General features: G+C 47.5%; 1 protein-coding gene across 2 annotated transcripts in view; it reads left to right on the forward strand.

The window, feature by feature from the left end:
* pxdn (peroxidasin) overlaps positions 1–18,570 on the forward strand; it is a 49,119-nt gene extending 30,549 nt beyond the window's left edge. For both annotated transcript variants that reach the window (XM_076027591.1, XM_076027592.1), the window contains 12 exons: positions 600–712; positions 1,328–1,484; positions 2,176–2,284; positions 5,714–5,871; positions 9,766–10,772; positions 11,106–11,602; positions 11,917–12,051; positions 12,741–12,949; positions 15,130–15,241; positions 15,616–15,751; positions 15,872–15,985; positions 16,813–18,570. In XM_076027591.1, coding sequence (XP_075883706.1) covers positions 600–712; positions 1,328–1,484; positions 2,176–2,284; positions 5,714–5,871; positions 9,766–10,772; positions 11,106–11,602; positions 11,917–12,051; positions 12,741–12,949; positions 15,130–15,241; positions 15,616–15,751; positions 15,872–15,985; positions 16,813–16,956 — 2,891 coding nt within the window. In that variant the 3' untranslated portion in view covers positions 16,957–18,570. The remainder of the gene's footprint in view (positions 1–599; positions 713–1,327; positions 1,485–2,175; positions 2,285–5,713; positions 5,872–9,765; positions 10,773–11,105; positions 11,603–11,916; positions 12,052–12,740; positions 12,950–15,129; positions 15,242–15,615; positions 15,752–15,871; positions 15,986–16,812) is intronic.
* The last annotated feature ends 1,709 nt before the right edge of the window (positions 18,571–20,279 follow it).

Raw genomic sequence — 20,279 nt, forward strand, 5'->3', positions numbered from 1 at the left:
CATGTAATAAATGCTCATAATGACGAATGACAGCTGCAAATCGCAATTGTCAAAATTTTACAAAATTACTTATTTTGGGGAAAACTGTAATGGAAACGCAGCTAGTGTCACTTTGCTGTGGAGGTATAACGCATTATGAATGATGAACTTATAACACATCATATCCACCACTTATAATCTTAAATAAATGTTGCAATAAGTTGTCAAAAATGATTATGAACATTTATGTGTTCTAAAATGCCTTATAGAGGCACTCATAACGCATCATACGTCCGACCCTCATAGAAAGTGTTTTTTTATGAAATGAAAGAATGTATTATTTTTTTACCTTCTTCCTTTTAAGCTGCTCCGTTTGAGTTTGATATTAAAAAAAATCATTTCGGCCGTGTGTGACGAGAACGCTGCAAATTTTTCCTTTTGCGAGCGTCCAGAGAATCTCGGCTGTGAAGTGCACTTTTGTCATGTTCAACACTCCCCTCTCTCTAGTGTATAACCATTAACACGTGTGCGTGTGTGTGTGTGTCTGTGTGTGTGTGTGTGTGTGTGTGTGTGTCTGTGTGTGTGTGTGTGTGTGTCTGTGTATGTTTTAACTCATTTAGTAACGCCTGTTTTCACAAATGCTCCAAGGGACCTGACGGTGGAGTCTGGCCAGGACATCCAGATTCCCTGCATCGCTCAGGGCCAGCCGCAGCCCGTCCTCACCTGGAACAAGGTTAGAGCGGCGGACGGACGGTGGCGCTCGCCGCCTCATCGGCTCGTATTGTCCTCCTGCAGTCAAAAACACTTTTTTTGCTCACTGTCTGAAGTTGCATCATATGAAACTTCTCCTGTCTCAGGTCAGTTAGAATGGTTTAGTCTGATTGAACTTCACGCAGTGAGGAAAAAAAAAGAACTGTCATGTGTCTTTTTGCACAGTGTGTGTGTAAACTTGTGGTTTCAACTGCACCTTTTCCTGGGGAGCTGCCGGTCCTGTTAGACACACAGCTTCTGTTGTCAACCACTGAGGAAGGTTTGTTCCCAGCTCAAAGCTCCCTGCTTGTTATCAGACGCTGCTCCTCTCGTCAATTAAGTGACATTTTAAAAAAGACGTCTTCGTAAAGCCCAGAGACAGAGTTTCTCAACTGGTGGGTCACAGCCCAAAAGTGGGTCGCAGAGCTGTTTTGATTGGGTCCCGGCCAACGACAGGAAGTCCTTTCGAATCGAGTTGTTTCCGTGACGTTTCTGATGCAAAATTCTCCAGTTTTATGGAAACTGCACTTGCTCACTTCCAACCCCCCCCCCAAGCCTGGCTGTGACCTTTGCCCCCGTCTCACCCTCTGCCCACCAGGATGGCGTCCAGGTGACCGAGAGTGGCAAGTTCCACATCAGTTCCGAGGGCTACCTGGAGGTGAAGGACGTGGGCACCGCCGACGCCGGGCGCTACGAGTGCGTCGCTCGCAATCCCATCGGCTACCAGGCGGCTAGCATGGTGCTGACGGTCACAGGTAGGGAGGTAGGGACGGTAGCGGGCGGTGGGTGTGTTAGACGCAGCTAGTGTGAGACGGAAGGCCTGTGTGCCAGTATTGGGAAGTGTAATATTTACTCTGTTTTGTGTGCATGTCACCGACGTGCTAGTCTGCAGCCCCGGAGAGAGAAGAAGCCTCCTTTGTCGCAGCGGGCCCGTAATTGAGTGGCGCTGTGCGGCGGCCCGATCAGATTCCTGTCAGCCCCTCTGCATGCGTGTGTTAGTGTTTCCCGCTGCGCAATATGGGGTCAGACCGCCGCTCTCCACTGGCGAACCCATAACCGTCTCAATGGGCTCCGTTGTTGTTGGACACACTCCGTCTTGTCGCTGCCTCATTGTTTTGAGTAGCGCTCTCAGGAGCAGCAGCAGCAGCAGCTCTGGGCCAGGAAATGTTCCCAGCTCCAGCTCAACAGTCGGAGCTGAAGTTCCACTCGCTGCTTTTTCATTTTTGTGCGTACGTGGGCACCAGAAATGTTGCATTTACAATATCTTTTTTTATTTTTAGTGTTACGTAAACGGCTTAAAATTATTCTTTTTCTTTTTGTTTAGCCAAGCATTGCGTTAGCATACAGTCGAACCACTGTTGGACTTTTAAAGGCCCTATTATATAACTTTACACACCTTCAGCCTGGTTCTTATTGTCCCGTCTGTCTGTGTCCTCGCACGTGCAGTTCCCGCAGTGAGCAGAGAGGGCGACACCTTTGTCAGCACGTCCATAGAGCAGGCCATCCGGAACGTGGACAGTGCCATCGAATCCACCAGGAGGCGACTGTTTGATGGGTAAGGCCTCCAAAAAAACACACACACGCGTGTACACGTGGACAAAATGACAACTATAGAAATGAAGTGTTCGGCTGAAAGATGTATTTTGACCCTGGGGTCGCCAGCTAGCGGGCTAGTGGTACAGCCTTTGTAGACTCGCACTGGGCAATTACCTGCGAGTTAAGCCGTCCCACGTGATCCGACTCAGCCAATCAAGTCTGTGCATTCCAGGCGGTAAACACTGCCACTGCACAGTGCAGCCGAGGAAGATGGAAAACTGCACAGAGTCGGAGAAAGGGAGCGATGGACGACTGCACTGGAAGAAGATGAGAAAGTGATGGAGAAAAAGAAAGAAAACAAGGAACAAATGGAGCTGTGCGATACCTCCAATAAAAAGAAAAGTGGGCGGGGGAAAATATATCATTTCATCCGTAGTGGACGGACTCGTTTCTGTTCAATTCTCAAAATGTGTTGAGGTTTATTATTATTTGTCAAATTGGTTGAGACCGTCGAGTCGAGACATCGAGGGGAAATTCAGTCTTCGTTCCTTTATTTAGTTTTTTCTGAAGTGGAGCACTTGAATTGAGTTTATTTAGTAAATGAGAGCACGTCATGCATATCATTGGTCATACAGACGCATTCACTTCTGTGTTAAATGACCAGAAAACTTGTCGAATAGGTTCCGAATTGGGCTGAATTCATTTGATTTGAACTGAGGTATTAATTCCGTGCAGATGTGGATACAACTACCAGTCCTCTCTCAATATATATACATATATATATATATATATATATATATATATATATATATATATATATATATATATATATATATATATATATATATATATATATATATATATATATATATATACATATCAATCACATTATTAGTATAATAATGTGAGTGTTGGAATTCACTTGCAGATGGCTGCATTCAGCCAATGAGTCTGCTTTGATTTGCATTCAGCATTCTGATGTCTAAGCGCAGCCAAGTCGACAGCTTCATGTCGACACCTTCGATGTTAGTCCGTGCGCACGCACACACACACACACACACACACACACACACACACACACATAGTAGGCTTTGAACCCTGAATGCACCACGGAACTAATGGGATGAGTTCTGCAGTATCATGGCGCTAGACTTTTTTTTAGAGTCCTACTTCAAGTGGACACAAAAGTCCCGTCTCACATCATCATCATCATCATCATCATCATCATCATCATCGTCCGCATCAGCATCATCCTCATCAGCTAGTCACATGACCTCTATGCTCTAATCCTTGAGTCGGAGCCTCTGCTGTGTCTGTGGCTGCTAACGTTGTTACGCTAACTCGTCTGTGAACTGAAAGGTTCACAAAGTTCACGTCACACTCCTCCAATTAGAGACCAAGATGCCTGAGAGCACATGAGGGACTGTTACCGAGTCCCCCCTTTTTTTTTTCTTTTTTTTTCCCCTCTGGCAGTGGAGCTCAGCGGTATACATGTGAGCTTTGATTCTTAATTTTTTTCCCTCGGTGGCTGTTTTCTCACAAGCGTTTAAGGGGAAACCAACGACGGTGTCTTTGTTTGAGCAGGAAGCTTCTCGCAATGTTTCAAGCCGCCATCAGAGTCGTCTGCGGTTTCCTTCTGGCTCCGTCTCCCTCCTGCTGAATGATGCTGTTAGCAGTCCTGTTGTTCTTGGCCCTCAATCGCTCTCTCTCTCACACACACACACACACACACACACTGCTAGCCTACAGATGCATCCACAAACACGGTGCACAAAACCCACTCACACAGGAAGAAGAGTGAACAGCGGTGGTAACCCAAGTCTTTAATGACATTTGCAGGTTGAGAGGAAACTCCCCCTCCCGTCCGCGGCTCTTGGTTTTCGGCGACTGTGATTATCTGTTATGAGAAACAAAAAGAAAACAAACTGGCAGGGGAGAAATCAAAACATTTGACCTGCTGAAAACACACAATTTCTTTTTTCTTTTTTGTTTGATGAATGCAAGCAAGCGTTTAAAATCTCCGATGAAAAGACACGCGTGGTTGCAGAAACATAAACAAGGTGCAATGAAGCAGATAGAGGATGACTGTGCGAGCAGCTTGCATCCACACTGGTGTACAGCTGCTGTTTTGTTGCTGTTGTTGCCTTGGTTGGTTTGTTTGTTTGCTTTTTTTCTGCGTCGCTGTATCGGCACATATTTTACAAGTTTTTCTTTTGTTTGTTACCTTTATTTAATCTCGTCGATACACTGAGACGAGCCTCATTTACAGTGCAGGCGAGAGTACAGAGCAAAACAAAAATTAAAGTACAGATCAACACAATAAAATACAGTAAAAAATTGCAGGAACAGAGACGATCGGAGAAAACACGTACAACTGAAAGACAAGAAAGTAGTGATGAATGACTTGAAGTGAGTGAATGGAATGAGTGAATTTACCTTGAGAGTTGGCTGAAGATGATTCCAAACGTACAGAGCAGAAGCAGAGAGGAGTGCGAGTACTCAAGCCCTGTATCGGTACCGATACCTGATACTGGTATCGCTAGCGGTTACCGATACCTGATACTGGTATCGCTAGCGGTTACAGATACCTGATACTGGTATCGCTAGCGGCGCATCTCTACAAAATAATCAAAGAAAAAACAAACGTTCGGAAGTGTCCATGAACCTTTTTTTTTTTTTGTAATGCAGCTCAAAAACTGCTTCATTATGAGTCGTACTGCTGACACCAACGCTTGTAAAAATACACTTCCTCCCATCCATCCACCCATTTTTTTTTTAATCAGCACTCACTCTGCACTCAGGGTCGCCACAGGGTTTCTGGGGCCCTTGCCAGCTGCCCCAGGCCGCCAGTTCATCTCAGGGTCCATAATAAACTTGTCGTACATCAAAGTTTTTGAACGAGTGCGTTCAGACACGTGAATGAGGCCTCCATGCTGACGAGAGCACTTCTCATGCCTTTATTGTTTATAGCGGCTCCGAGTGAAACATCTGTTGATTGCGCGCGGGCAGCTCAGCGGTTCCCGTTTCTGGTTGAAGTTTTGAAGCTTTAAATGTGTGTTATAAAAACACTCGAGTGGCTTGAGGTGACGGTGTAGCAACAGCACGGAAGAGCGGCGAGCAAACAAAAGCTTGCAGCGAGCGAAGCGTGTTTTGGCTCTTCCTGATTGAACCCGGTGGCCCGCTGGAGCGCCGCCGAGCGCGCTCTCTGGAAGTCGTCAGGGATAAACAAGCGAGAGAGAGAGAGAGAGAGAGAGAGAGAGAGAGAGAGAGAGAGAGAGAGAGAGAGAGAGAGAGAGAGAGAGAGACTCTCGCTGTAATCACGCTCTGCTTTTTCATGTTTTTGTTTTCACCCTCACGTCAACCCCACGTTCACGGTCTCCTTCTCCCTCTCCCTCTCCGTCCCTCTTCCCCCTCCCTTCCCATCCTCCCCCACTCCTCCTCCCTCCAGTCAGCCTCGCACCCCAGGAGAGCTGCTGGCTCTCTTCAGGTACCCCCGAGACCCCTACACCGTGGAGCAGGCGCGGGCCGGCGAGATCTTCGAGCAGACGCTGCTGCTCATCCAGAACCACGTCAACCAGGGTCTCATGGTCGACACCAACGGCACCGGTAAGCCGTTGACGTTTGCGCGCTCATTGCTTTTTGCGCCAACTGTGGCGCACGTTGGCTGGCCGCGGCAAACACTCATAAAACTCATTTGACCCCCGGCTTCCTGGCACTGTGATCCCGCATCATAATGTAGCCGTAGTCGTTAGTAAGGAAGAGTTCATTCCCCCAGGTCACATACTGTATGTATATATGTACGTGTGTGTGTGTGTGTGTGTGTGTGTGTGTGTGTGTGTGTGTGTGTGTGTGTGTGTGTGTGTGTGTGTGTGAATATATATATATACACACATACACATGTATGTATATATGTGTATATATGTATATACATATATGTGTATGTATGTATGTATGTATACACACACACATATGTGTGTGTACATATATATATATATATATATATATACATATATACACACATATGTGTATATATACATATATACACACATATGTGTATATATACATATATACACACATATGTGTATATATACACATATATACACACATATGTGTGTGTATGTATGTATATACACATATATATATATATATATATACATGCATATAAATATATATGTAAATATATATGTGTGTGTGTCTGTGTATGTATTGTGTGTGTGTGTGTGTGTGTATGTGTGTATATATATATATATATGTGTATATATATATATATATATACATATATATATATATATATTGTGTGTGTGTGTGTGTGTACATATATGTATATAGTCTCTCAAATATTGTCTGTCTTTTTATGATAGATAGATTTTTATTATGGCACAGCTACATTCTTGCACCTGCCCTGGGTGAGTGGCACAGGACATTGTCTTGCTGGAGCATCCAGTTTTGACCCGGGTGGGTGGGGGGGGGGGGGGGGGGGTCAATGCACTTGCAGATAGGATGCACTTGTTGCACTTGGAGTGATTCTAAACGCAATATATCACAAATGAATGTAAGTTCTAGCACCGTGCTCGAGGGCCTCTGCGCTGCTGCCGCTCGCCACGCGCGGCCGCTCAGTGCTCACCAGTGAAAGTGAACTCGCTGGCTTACAGGGCGGAGCCTTTGGCAAGCTCTTGCTTTTATTATGCTGTATTCATGGCGCTGGCGGTAATCGCTGGAACAAATAATACTCAGAGGAAATGATTAATAAATGTTCCCGCATTTGACCATAACTCAAATGTCTGACATCATGGAGCCAGCGTGATTTTCGCCGCGTTTCCTCTGGAATCGAGCTGTGCTTGAAGTTACAAATCACTTTGCTGATTTGAATCTTTTTTTGTTTTTTTTGGGGGGGTGGGGGGGTTTCAAAAAGAAAAAAAAAGAACAGAGAGAATGAGAACAACAGACGTCACCACATCAACACTAACAGTGTTTCACAGTTTCTTCCAGAACTGCATCACTGAAGTTAGAATGACGTCTCCTCCCTTTTTGACCTGAATTAACCTCCTTTGTCTGAGGCCGGTTTTCAGCGGGTTTTTATGTGGATTATTTAAACGGGCTGAGAGACTTTAATTGCACTCTGAACAAGAAGGCTTTTATTTTCAAGAATTCAGACTGAAATCATGTTTAAACAACAACAAAATAAATGTTAGCTAATTAGACGTCTGTTTATCTGATTCAAAGCGACGTCAGGCGAGCAAGGCTGTTGACGGCGAAGACGTGTAATTTCATCTCTGCCTGGCCTGCATTTCAAATTATCCCGATCCAGCACCAAATTAAAGAGCGCACGTAAAGTTTACACGTTCCTCGAACCAGATGCGCAGCGTCATCCTGGCTCGGCGCATCACAACAAATCCCACAATGACGGCTCCACGTCCAGAAGATCATCAAATGAGCTGTTTTTGCCGTTTGGTTTATACTTTAAAAAAAAAAAAATAAAAAATAAAAAATCAATTCTGCCAGTTTTTACACAGCGCTGCATATTTAGAAGCTGTCCTCGCCCTCACGGCTGGCGGACACGTCAGTGTTGTGAAATATGCAGTCGCTCCAGCGAGCTCTCACTCTGGATGCTGTAACCGGCTGCGCCGTCCAGTTGCCTCAGCGGCGTCTCAAGCAATCCAGCAGTTTAATCCTCGGTCCCTCTACGACTCCACTCGCCTTGTTTGGCCGCACACAGGCCTCCATCTGTGCGTCGTTTCCCCCCCGCCACCCCCGAGGCAAGACTGGAGGCGTGGAGACGTAATCATGGAGCAGTTGACGGGGAGCCCGTAAACACTTTTATTAGACCTGAGTCACACCGCACAACACTTAACCTACAATCACTGCGGGCAGAGGACAAATTTGAAAATGGGTGGCGTTGATGCACCCATTAGTCTGAATTAGCCTGGAGCGGATGATTGGGTGAGAGCGTGAAGAGAGGCCTTTTTGTTGTTGTTGTTTTTTTTTTGTTTTTTTTTGCCTCTGCATCAACATGTGCATTGTAAAGGACGAAGGTGGAAATCTGTGCCGGTCTGTGGCTCTCGACGTAACGGTCCGTAAAAGCAGCGACCGCAGTATAAGTCGTTTAACAGCTCGGAGGGTCAAATTGACTGGTCGTTAACCACTCTGTTAATGGGAGATGTTTTTGTGCGAGTCGAGGGGTGGGCACCAAAACTGCGACACATTTGTAGCACCGACCGAAAGCCTCCGATCCTGTTCAAATATCGGAAGAATGTCAAAAATCATCTTTCGGTGCCAAATTCGAATGCAGCAAACTTGATTTGGGACCAAATCCTGATCTCAATCAGCAGTTAAATGGAAAATAATAGTTTCACTCTCACTCTCTATTGACTCTCTATTTGTTGTTGTTCAAATTGGTTTTGGTATGAAAAAAATATATCGTTCTGGAATTGGAATTGAAATCAAAAAATTCTTAATGACACCCAACCCGGTGTCATACACTAACTGTGGAGACTTGTCATTAAAAGGCCAAGAGCACAAAATAAAGGCCCCCTATAGAATGAAAAATGAAGCCCAAGGTTTGGGTTGAGCTCTGGTTCGGGGAGAAAGGGGGAAGCGGGAGAAGAGAAACAGTGCTCCGCTGAGAAACCTGCTCCCAGCCAGAGACGCTGTTTTCATTACTTGTACCAACAACCAAAGTGTTCATTGTTGCACTGGGCCCCGAAACCAAGCTCACAGCCAGAGTGCTGCCCGTCAGCAGAAACAAATGTACCCTTGTTATTGTGTCTCTATTACATGTGAGTGACTTGCGCTCCTCCTAGATCACGCACACGCACACACACACACACACACACACTCAGACCGACACCGGTCATGTGTTCACATTGTGCTGCCTGAGGTGAGCTGCTAGCATTTGATGCCATTTAGACAGGAAGTCTCACCTCAACCACACACACACACACACACACACACACACACACACACACACACACACACACACACACACACACTTGGCTCTCGCTCTCATTGCTCTCGTGAGTGAAGGAACAGCACAGCGCTAACACAGTGACAGACCCACACACATGGAAAGCAAGTCGCAGCAGGTTGGTGAAAAAGCACCGGCAGCGCCTGCAGGTCTGAGTCTGAGCACTACCACTGCAATTTATGTGCACAAATATTTGTTACATAGTATTTTAATTGGGGATGTCAGCATTAACGCATCAATCGCAATGAGATTAAACACAAGAACCAGGGTGCTCATTCTTTCAATCGCGTTTTAATCACCACCCTTTTGTCCCTTCCGTTGCCCTGTAGTTGGGTCCTCGAAACAGGAAAAATAACAGATGTATAAATATCTAAAAAAAAAAATGATTCATCGCAGTTAACTTTGGAAAGTCAAAGCAGAATCTCAATTTTGGAAAAAAAAAAAAATGGAAGCAATTTGAAGTTGCTTCATGTTTTCCAACAGGTTGCTAAAAAACAATACTCATTGTTGCCTTCATGCATTTTCCATCCCCGCAGCTTTCCGCTACAACGACCTGGTGTCGCCGCACTTCCTGGACCTGATCGCCAACCTGTCCGGCTGCACCACCCACCGCCGCTTCAACAACTGCTCCGACATCTGCTTCCACCAGAAGTACCGCAGCCACGACGGCACCTGCAACAACCTGCAGCACCCCATGTGGGGCGCCTCGCTCACCGCCTTCGAGCGCCTCCTCAAGTCGGTCTACGACAACGGCTTCAACCTGCCGCGGGGCGCCAACGAGCGCCAGCACAACGGCTTCCGGCTGCCGCTGCCCCGGCTGGTTTCCACCGCCATGATCGGCACGGAGACCATCACCCCGGACGACCGCTACACCCACATGCTGATGCAGTGGGGCCAGTTCCTGGACCACGACCTGGACTCCACGGTGGCCGCCCTCAGCCAGTCGCGCTTCTCCGACGGCCAGCTGTGCAACCAGGTGTGCACCAACGACCCGCCGTGCTTCCCCATCCAGTTCCCGCCCAACGACCCGCGGCAGCTGCGCAGCGGCGCCCGCTGCATGTTCTTCGTGCGCTCCAGCCCCGTGTGCGGCAGCGGCATGACCTCGCTCCTCATGAACAGCGTCTACCCTCGGGAGCAGATCAACCAGCTCACCTCCTACATCGACGCCTCCAACGTCTACGGCAGCTCCCGCCACGAGTCGGAGGAGATCCGCGACCTGGCCAGCCAGCGGGGCCTCCTGCGGCAGGGCATCATCCAGCGGACGGGGAAGCCGCTGCTGCCCTTCGCCACGGGCCCGCCCACCGAGTGCATGAGGGACGAGAACGAGAGCCCCATCCCGTGCTTCCTGGCCGGGGACCACCGCGCCAACGAGCAGCTGGGCCTGACCGCCATGCACACGGTGTGGTTCCGGGAGCACAACCGGGTGGCCACGGAGCTCCTGAGGCTGAACCCGCACTGGGACGGCGACACCATCTACCACGAGGCCAGGAAGATTGTGGGGGCCCAGATGCAGCACATCACCTACAGCCACTGGCTGCCCAAGGTAACAAAGTCGGACAAATGTATTACTATCTGGTTTGCTGTTTACTAAACCTGTTTACTTAAGTATTATTCCAGACGGTGGCACTGTCTATTTATGCCTACGTACTGATCTGTGTCAAGTGATCAAGGTTTTTCAAAATAAAACACCGTCAAAAATAGTCTTTCTGTGCTTCTCTGTACCAACTGACCCATGGACTGGTACCGGTCTGGGGCCAAGGGGTTGGGGCCCGGTGACATAGACAATACACACACACTACTATCTGTAAAGCACACTGAAGCTGAAGGCGACAGGCTGAGGGCAGGGCTTGACACGTCTCTCCCCACTGCTCCCCAGATCCTCGGTGAGGCGGGCATGAAGATGATGGGCTCCTACGGCGGCTACAACCCCAACGTCAACGCCGGCATCCTCAGCGCCTTCGCCACCGCCGCCTTCCGCTTCGGACACACCCTCATCAACCCGGTGCTGTACAGGCTGGACGAGGACTTCCAGCCCATCCCCCAGGGCCACATCTCGCTGCACCGGGCCTTCTTCTCGCCCTTCCGCATCGTGAACGAGGGCGGCATCGACCCGCTGCTGCGCGGCCTCTTTGGCGTGGCCGGCAAGATGCGGGTGACAACGCAGCTGCTGAACACGGAGCTGACGGAGCGGCTCTTCTCCATGGCCCACGCCGTGGCCCTGGACCTGGCGGCCATGAACATCCAGAGGGGGAGGGACCACGGCATACCGCCGTACAACGACTACAGGACCTTCTGCAACCTGACCTCGGCGCAGACGTTCGACGACCTGAGGAACGAAATCAAGAATCCAAGCGTCCGAGAGAAGATCCAGAGGTAACGGCCAACACCGGTGCTACGACTGCATGGTCCAAACAGTTTAAAGGTTGAGTGTGTTGCAGCAGCTTTTACTGTCTCCTCCTAAGCGTGCCAGTGAACTACAGTGGCCTGCGCACCCAAACCTATATACACATATATAATATAATTTGGTTTTCCTACCCTCGGAATGGTTCTCTTATACATTACACAGTATATCAAGCTTTTACCAATGTAAAAATCATAAATCAAGCCAGACATTACACAGCTGCGTTAGGCAGTGTGGACCGGGCTGTTTTCTGACTGGGCTGGTGATTGTGCGTGTGGTGCGGCAGGTTGTACGGCACTCCTCTGAACATCGACCTGTTTCCTGCGCTGATGGCTGAAGACCTGGTGCCCGGCAGCAGACTGGGGCCCACCCTCATGTGCCTGCTAGCCGCTCAGTTCAAGCGTCTGCGCGATGGAGACAGGTACGGTGAAGTCGCAGCATGTATTTCTTCCTCAGTATTTGGAGACACAACAGAGAGCCTGTTTGTTTTCTTTTTAGTATTAAGTTCAGTCTATTTGCTCCTCAACTTCCTCTCTTTTTTTTTTTCTCAGCTGAGTAATTTACATGCAGAAAGTTTGTTTCAAACTGATGACTATGTGTTGTCACACTGAATGCCAACACTGTGAAAGAACTAAGAACTACATAGCATCATACTATTAAGTATATGTGCATAAGACAGCAAGCATTGCTCTGTGTGTGTGTATGCGTCATAATATGTAAGATGTTAGTGTGCATTGAGAGCAGAAGCAGGTTATTCAGATAAATATCTTATCTTAAAGTCTCTGCCGTCAGAAACGTTCACGTCTTTCTGACCACAAAAGAAACTCAGACTCAGCCGTGTTTCTTCTAATTCACTCGTCCTCTTTGAAACTTTGAAGCGTACTCCCTTTGACGAAACCCCCGCATTAATTCACTTCGCCATGTGTTTGTAGCAAATTTGAAACGGCTTTTGCTCCAAACATTCTTCATTTGTCACGTTTGTGTTGAACCGTGTGTCGTTGCTGTCACGCCTCTTGTTTCAAGGCCTTTCTTTCGTTGCAATGACAGCAGTTTCTAAGGTCCGGGGCAAACCTGTCCTCGCTAACGCGCTCCCTGCCCGGTTCCATCCAGGTTCTGGTATGAAAACCCGGGCGTGTTCAGCCCGGCTCAGCTGACCCAGCTGAAACAGGCGTCCCTGGCGCGGGTGCTGTGCGACAACGGCGACAACATCACGCGCATCCAGCAGGACGTCTTCCAGGTGGCCGAGCTGCCCCACGGCTACGGCAGCTGTGACGAGATCCCGCACATCGACCTGCGCATGTGGCAGGACTGCTGCGAAGGTGAGCCAGCCGGAAAACACGTGGCACCGGGCTGGTGCGATTGCATTGCAAAAACTAGAAATTCATCAAAAAAAAGAAGTTTAAAGGCTGAGGGTGTAATATTTGGAGATTTTGAAGAAGAAACGACCACATCAAGTGCTTACAATGTGGACTGCTGCGGCTTTCACTCTCTTTCCCCCTCCCGAGTTTGCCAGTGAGCTACGGTGGCCTGCGTAACCAAACCTGGATACCTCGTCCATCAACTGGATTGTTCACACCAGGCTTCCTTAGAAATCTGGCACCTGGCTAGGAACTTTGCTCTGTGTATATTCTTATATATATGAGAACCATTCTGAGGGTCGGAAAAACAAATTACTATCATTGTACTGCGATTATACACTTTTATTAATGTAATAAATCAGGCCAAATATTACACACTGTACATTTGCATTAAATCAGGGATAACTATTAGACTGTCAGTGTGTTTTTTTCTGCTCAGCCACATCTAACACCATAGATGGTGTTTTTCATCACCTTGACTTATGTAACTCACCAGGACACAACAAAGGAACATGGTGTTTAACAACACAGGAAATCAGCCAGACCGCTCAGTCACTCTGCTCTGCTATCAGGGCTGCTCTCTCAGAAAGAAATACCGCTTACACCTCACTGTCCTCTTTATTGTTTCCCTTTGATAACATCTTTCCCCGAGGGGGCCCGGCGTCACAGTAATGACCTCGTAATGCGCAGTAATTATTAAAAAAAAGAAGAAAAAAAAACAAAACACCTTTTGGAGCACAAAGTTGTTGTTTTTGTTGTTTGTTTTTTGAATGCGGCATCTCACTCGCTCATGTCAAATACAGTTCTGTATTTGGCTGCTCCACAGAGGCCCAGATTCACTCTTTCTGCATTTGTAAAGACAGATAAAAATGAAACGGTAACGCCGAGCGCGTCAAAGGCGGCGGCGGCGCTAATGTGCTGGGTCAACACTCTGGTGACGCAACCGGTCCTTGTGCTTTTTCATGGACGACTCTCGCTTATTTTAAGGGGGGACCAGAGGGTATGTGGACGTGCTCGTCTGGACATTCCAGCCGTGGGTGCAGCCGAACGGCGGCGACGATACAATAAACCGGCATTAGGGACTCTGTCGGCGAGGTTGTTGCTCTTGCCGCATTTATTTGAAGACGCGATAGGTTGTGAAATTGGTGGACGGTCTCCATCCAGTAATATCCTCTCTCTCTCCTGCCCCGCATGCCGGAGATCGGATTCCCCAACCCCTCCATACCTTCATCATTGCAGCCGCAGATTTTTTTTTATTTTTTTTTTGGGGTGATTGGAGACATTTTTGTGAGTATTTAAAGCGTAATGCGTTTTGAAACAGGAAGTTGGAGCAGCAACACAAGCTGCGCTCAATCAGCTCCATTACTGTCTTGAAAGAAAATATGTGCTGGGTGTCCAGGCAGGCGTCTGGTGGAACCACTGAGCTTCCACCAGATGTGGTTCAGTTTGTCTGAACTGGTTTCCTTGCACAGGTACGGGACTGATCTCTGACTGCTTTATCGTTAGTAGTTGCTAGCTGGGGGACACGGTGGTGCACTTCAGTTGCTGGTTGCTGGTTCAATCCCCCGGAATCTGGGACCTTTCTGCGTGGAGTTTGCATCTTCTCCCTTCTGTCTGGGTTCTCCGGCTTCCTCTCACAGTCCAAAAACAGTGGCTTCTCCTGCACTGATACAAGCGCTGAGAGAAAACCTTGTGGACGTATGGAAGAATTCAATAGTTGGGGTTCGGTTTTGGTTGGTAACGAAGGGTCTGTAGCGCAAAAGGTCAAAAACGAGACAAGGCTTTGGAAGTCGGGTTGATTCCCTAATGTGAGCGTTTGCAGGTGTTGCATTGTGGAGCCTGGGTGGCTGCTGGAGGTAACAGAGTCGCTGCTCAGTGACGGCAAACATCCAGCCACCTTCAGCCCCCAGTCACCACAGCTGGAGAGCCTGTTTGGGTCCGTATAAAAAGGCTCCCTTTTGTATCTGGAATTTTTTCAATAAATCTCAACGTTGACCCGCGACTTTGTCCAAGTTTTAAATTTTGGCCTCACTGTGTGTTTGAGTTTGACACTCCTGATTTCTATCTTTCAAATCCATTAGAAATCAATGACACAATGAAGCCAATGATCTTCCATTGTGTTGGGTTTTTTTCCCCCACAGACTGCAGAACCAAGGGTCAGTTCAACGCTCTGTCCTACCACTTCAGAGGGAGGAGGTCCGCCGATCACAGCTACAGGGAGGAGAAGCCTTCAGACCCCATCCAAGAGAAGAGGTAGATCCATACAGAAGCGCATTGCTGCCATACTAGAAAAAAAAAAAGCAGGGCTCAGTATCACCTTATTTCGTGAAAATTTCACATGATAACATTCAAGTATGACATTATTTCTTGAAAGTTTAACATTTTCACATAATAGTTTTCACATTTTTACATGACAATCTTCCACGTTTCAAAGCAACAAATCAAAACTAAACAAAATAAGGCATAAATAAGACAATTTTCACCAAGTTTCACGTTACAATGTAAAAATGATCGCATAAAAAGATGAAACTTTCACGAAATGATGTGAAAGTTATCACAGAAATGTGAATCTTTCACGAAATAATGTGCGCACAAATGACGCCCTGCTCTCGCGGTGGTGTGTTCAGCCCGCAGCAGGACGCTGAGGAGAGCGCGACCAACGCCACGGCAGCGAGCTCCAGGAGACGCACCGAACCCTCCGCCAACGACTTCCAGGACTTTGTCTCCGAGATGCAGAAGACCATCACCAGTTTACGAAAACAGGTGAGCTGGTATATTTCATATTTTCGGTGTATTTTCAACACTGTCAGGGGTTTGTTGGGGTTTTTTTTTTTTTTTTTTTAAACTGAACTGTCAAAAACTTAATGGTTTGTCTCTTCTTAGATTAAAAGACTGGAGACCCGTCTGAGCAAGACTGAGTGCACTGATAGCAACGGGCGGGAGCGACAGGATGGAGAGCAGTGGAAAAAGGACTCGTGCACTTCGTGTGAATGCAGGGTAAGTGAACGCACCACACCCGGACCCAGAGCAGACACCTGGAGTGGACCTCCTCCTCCCAGTCGAGCCCTTCACTCCGACCTGCCTCTGCTCTGGCCTCGCCAGCCGTCAAAGCCAGAGTTTATTTCACCCAGAAGTCTGACAGCACACCTGTCATTTCTTTTGTTTTGTGTTCATCTCCTGGCCGCCCCCGAAACAATCCAACCCCCCACCCCCCACCCCACTCTGCCCTCCTTCCACGCCTCCCGCCAATTAGAAGGCGTGCGCTAATTGAGCCTGGCAGGCGGAAGGTCGGACCGGTTTGGCCCAGAAACAAAGAGCCGTCGTTGTTCTGCTCGTGATCAGATGTGTGTGTCTGCTGTGTCGACACCAGTGCAAAATGCAACGCATGTACAAGAAACCAACCGGCGTGCTCATGAATGACACAATGACCTCTGCATCGCCACCAATGCACAATCGATGTCTGGTTTTCACTCACTTGCCTGTTGCCCAGGCATGGGCAAACTAGCTTTTCAATCCGGCCCGCCGAACTTGACGAAATTATATTAATCGTAAGTAAGTCATCAAATAGCCGTATTTCCAGTGTTTTAAGAGCCATCTCAATAAAGAGCAGAATATCGTGGGGGCTTCAAAGAACACTGATGTTGTTTTTGATTTTGTTCCTTGTCAATTGACATCAAAGCATGTTTGTTTGTTTTTTTACATATCCCATGATATATTATTTCCTCCTATGAGGTGGGCCACCAAAAGCCTGTGCTCCCTGTTCCTTACAAGGCCGCTATCTTCTCTGCCCCCCCCCACCCCCACCCCCACCCCCACTCCCCCAGGGTGCCCAGGTGACGTGCTTCGTGGAGTCCTGTCCACCCGCCGACTGCCAGCAGCCGGTGAAGCTAAAAGGTGCCTGCTGTCCCGTGTGTCTGCAGAATGCGGATGTGGAGAAGTGGCGGAATGCAGGCGCCCGCCACGGCTAAAAAACAAAACAAAAAAAAACCCTCAGGACAACCCCCTCTAGTGGCCGCTAGCCATACAACCACATGCAGACATCCAGCGAGCATGAAGGCCCATGAAGGTGCCCTCGTCAACAGCCTCAATAGACCCAAAAGCCTCAATTTTTATTTTTTGCGCGTCGTTTTTGGTCCCTTTTTTTTGTCATTGAGCCGAGGAGAGGGGGGGGAGGAGGGGTCATTTTTGGGGGATGATTTTTTTTTTTTTAGTTTTTTTTAATCCCTCCTTTGTTGGCAATGACTGCCCCCTCCCGGGCACAGCAGCTCTCGAGGCTCGGCTTGAATGATGAGCTCACTGTATGGATTCATTTCTGAACCAACGGGTGGACGGACGGACGGACGGACAGACAGACAGACAGACGGATTATAAACAAGAGGGACTGAAAAAGTGGCCGCTGAAGTGCACCGATCTGCCACTCTTTTTCTCGCGCACGTGCGTGCACATGTGACCAACAAAAGGCCGTGGCCGCCGCCGCCGCCGTCGTCGGGGAGAAAAGGGAAGTAGATTCAAAGGCGGCAAAGCCGTTTTGTCGTCTCGCAAAAGTTTCTCAGGTTAGAGATGCCGAAAACTGGTGCTATTTCCTCCCCCTCTTTATGTATTAATGAATTAATCACTAAATACAAACCTACAAAGTATTGTTTTTATATGCAAAACAACCTATATACACTCAGTATATGCCTTTTTTTATCATAAATAACAACTGAGAGGATAGTTTAATTCCAGCTAAGAGATTTGTTTTGTTTTTTTTTGTTTTTTTTAGATTTACTACGTCTTTTAATCCAAGGTGCTTTTATCATGTTACGAGTATGTTTTTTTTTTTTATTATTATTTTATATTTTCTGGTCCCTTTTTGTGTAGAGAACAAAAATCTTACATATGAAGATAATGTGAAGCCCTGAGAAAACTTTCATAATGCAAAAGAAAAGTCTACTGATGACCGCTCCTCTCTCTCTCCACGGACGACGCAGGTTTGTGTCCTGAGCTTGAGAGGGGCGGAGCTGCAAAAAGCGCCCACCCCCACCCTTCCCAGGACACACACACACACACACACACACACAAGCAGCCCTGGCACTGTTGCTCTCCTTGTCTGTGGTTCCTTTATTTTTGTTTGTTTGTTCGTATTTCCTTTTCTTTCAAAAAGCAGCGACAGCATCCATTTTTACCACTGTGATGTCATGAATGAACTCTCGCTGGCCCCAGTATAGATTTTTTTTTTTTGTTCTTCCTTTCAACAGTGCTGCAAAGCCAGATGTCAGCTTCATTTCCTCCCCAAAAAAGTGACATTTGCATGTCTCTGAAACCAGGTATGAATGTTCGCCTAGCGAGTTCTGCGCCGCGTCACCTCTGGTACTGCTTGTTCTGCCGTAGCAGTATTCTTCCCGCTGGAACTTCCCACACAGGCTTTTTTTTTCTATGTCTCACTTATGTAAAGTCTGAGGCCTGCCTCCCACTCAACCCATCCCCCTTCTAAAAAAAAAAAATCTTTTTGCAATTGTATGCAGTGTTTGGATAGTTCCATCAACAACCCCACCACCACCACCACCTGCCTGTAAAAAAAAAAAAAGAAAAAAAGAAAAGAGCGTCTTTAGTGTTGATAGTGTCTCGGAATACACAGATTTCTCTGCCGTGTTAAAGTCTGTGAGAGTCGAGGGTGACGTCTATCAGCGGAGCATGTGTGGAGCGCCGGCCCTCTGACCCTCATTCCGCTGTAATGGAAGCCATATGAGGAGGGGGAGGAGGGTGAGAAGGGAAGGGTGAGCCAGGGTAGAGCTGGGGGAGGGGAGGGGCCATTCAGATCATCTCTTAATCAAAACAACTCTTCAGCATCTCGGCAGTTTGGACCCAGATTTGCTTCGCTTCTCCACTTGGCACACAGTCGACATGCCAACGAGTTACCGCCGCAGAGAGCGTTGCCATCCCCGAATTTTGCGCGGGAAAAACGTAACGCCGCTATTTCCGAATCCCCGACCAGGGAAACGACTTCTTTTCGGAGAAATCCGACCAGCCTGGAGCAAAACTGCCGTCTTTTTTCAGTGTCGCCGCCGCGGTCACATTTTCAACACGCTTTGCATTCGTCTTAAGTTGTGCATCTCTCCTTTATATAAATATTATAAAATCATATTGACATTACATTCAACAAACAGTGTTTTGTTTGCATGTATTTCGTTCAAATTGGGTAATTCTGATGAAGGCTATCAGGCGAGAAGCAAAACCGGGCTACTGTTTAATCTGAGAAGCACTTTAACAGAGCTGCACGGTTCGATTTGCTGCTCTTTTCTTTATTTGCAGTCTACAAAGACAGAAAGGTTTGCCTAGACCTAATTTGTTACTCTACCTTCTATGGGAAAAAAAAAAAAATAACTACATATTTTTTCATTTTGTCAGTTCCTGTTGACCAACAGCTGCAATTAGCTTCCGCCGCTTCTCACAGCAACCTCTCAAAAAAGGCTCTTTGTTTGATAAATCTCCACGCACGTTTCTCATGCCGGTAATAATCGTGCGTAGAGCCTGCGACGTTGACTTTGGTCTGGATAATGTTCCTTTAAAAAGCCATATTTGTTATTTTAGTTATAAATTCCACCACGGTTAATTTTTTTTTTTTTTCTCCTTCGCGGTTATTTGTCGGGTCAGATGAGACGACTTCCCGTGTGAACAATTTTCCCGAAACCCATCTGTTCGTTTTTGTTTTTTTTTTTAAGTGAAGCCGCGCTCACGTCCAACCTGAAGAGGTTTCATTGTGTTGCCGAACAAATCACGTCGGCCGGCCCTCTTCCTGTTTTGCTCCTGAGCGCGGTGAAGGAGCTGTGGCGCTCCTTCCCATTGTTCTCCGTTGCCCGCCAACTTCCGGTTCGGGGCATCTTCTCTTCACGAAGCCTCAGATAACACTTGGAAGTTTCCCCCTGTCGGGGTTGGGAATGAGTTACGCGGCTGACAAGAGCAATTAAGCACCGTATCATGGTGTTGTTGTTTTATTTTTTTCCACGTCGCACTGTGTCTTTACGGTGGCTTCCTGTTCCTTCTCGCCCTCCTCATCTGCTTCATCCCTCGCATAATTTCCTGCGTTAGATTCTAAAATGTGCACTGTGCCGAAATGAGGTGTTTGTGCGACGTCTGTGTTACTGATATACACCGGTTGTATCGTTATTTTTCGTAGGGTTAAAAAAAAAAAACACACAAAAAAAAAAACCACAGTTCCTCCTCTGTTCTTATCCAATTGTTAAACTGACAAACTCCTGAGTGTCAACGCACTGCTCTCTCTGCAAGTCTCATCTTGCATCAGCCACGCCCC

This window comes from Nelusetta ayraudi, unplaced genomic scaffold (genome assembly GCF_046127955.1).
Source record: "Nelusetta ayraudi isolate G7.1 ecotype Tasmania unplaced genomic scaffold, CSIRO-AGI_Nayr_v1 ptg000021l, whole genome shotgun sequence".
Classification (NCBI taxonomy): domain Eukaryota; kingdom Metazoa; phylum Chordata; class Actinopteri; order Tetraodontiformes; family Monacanthidae; genus Nelusetta; species Nelusetta ayraudi.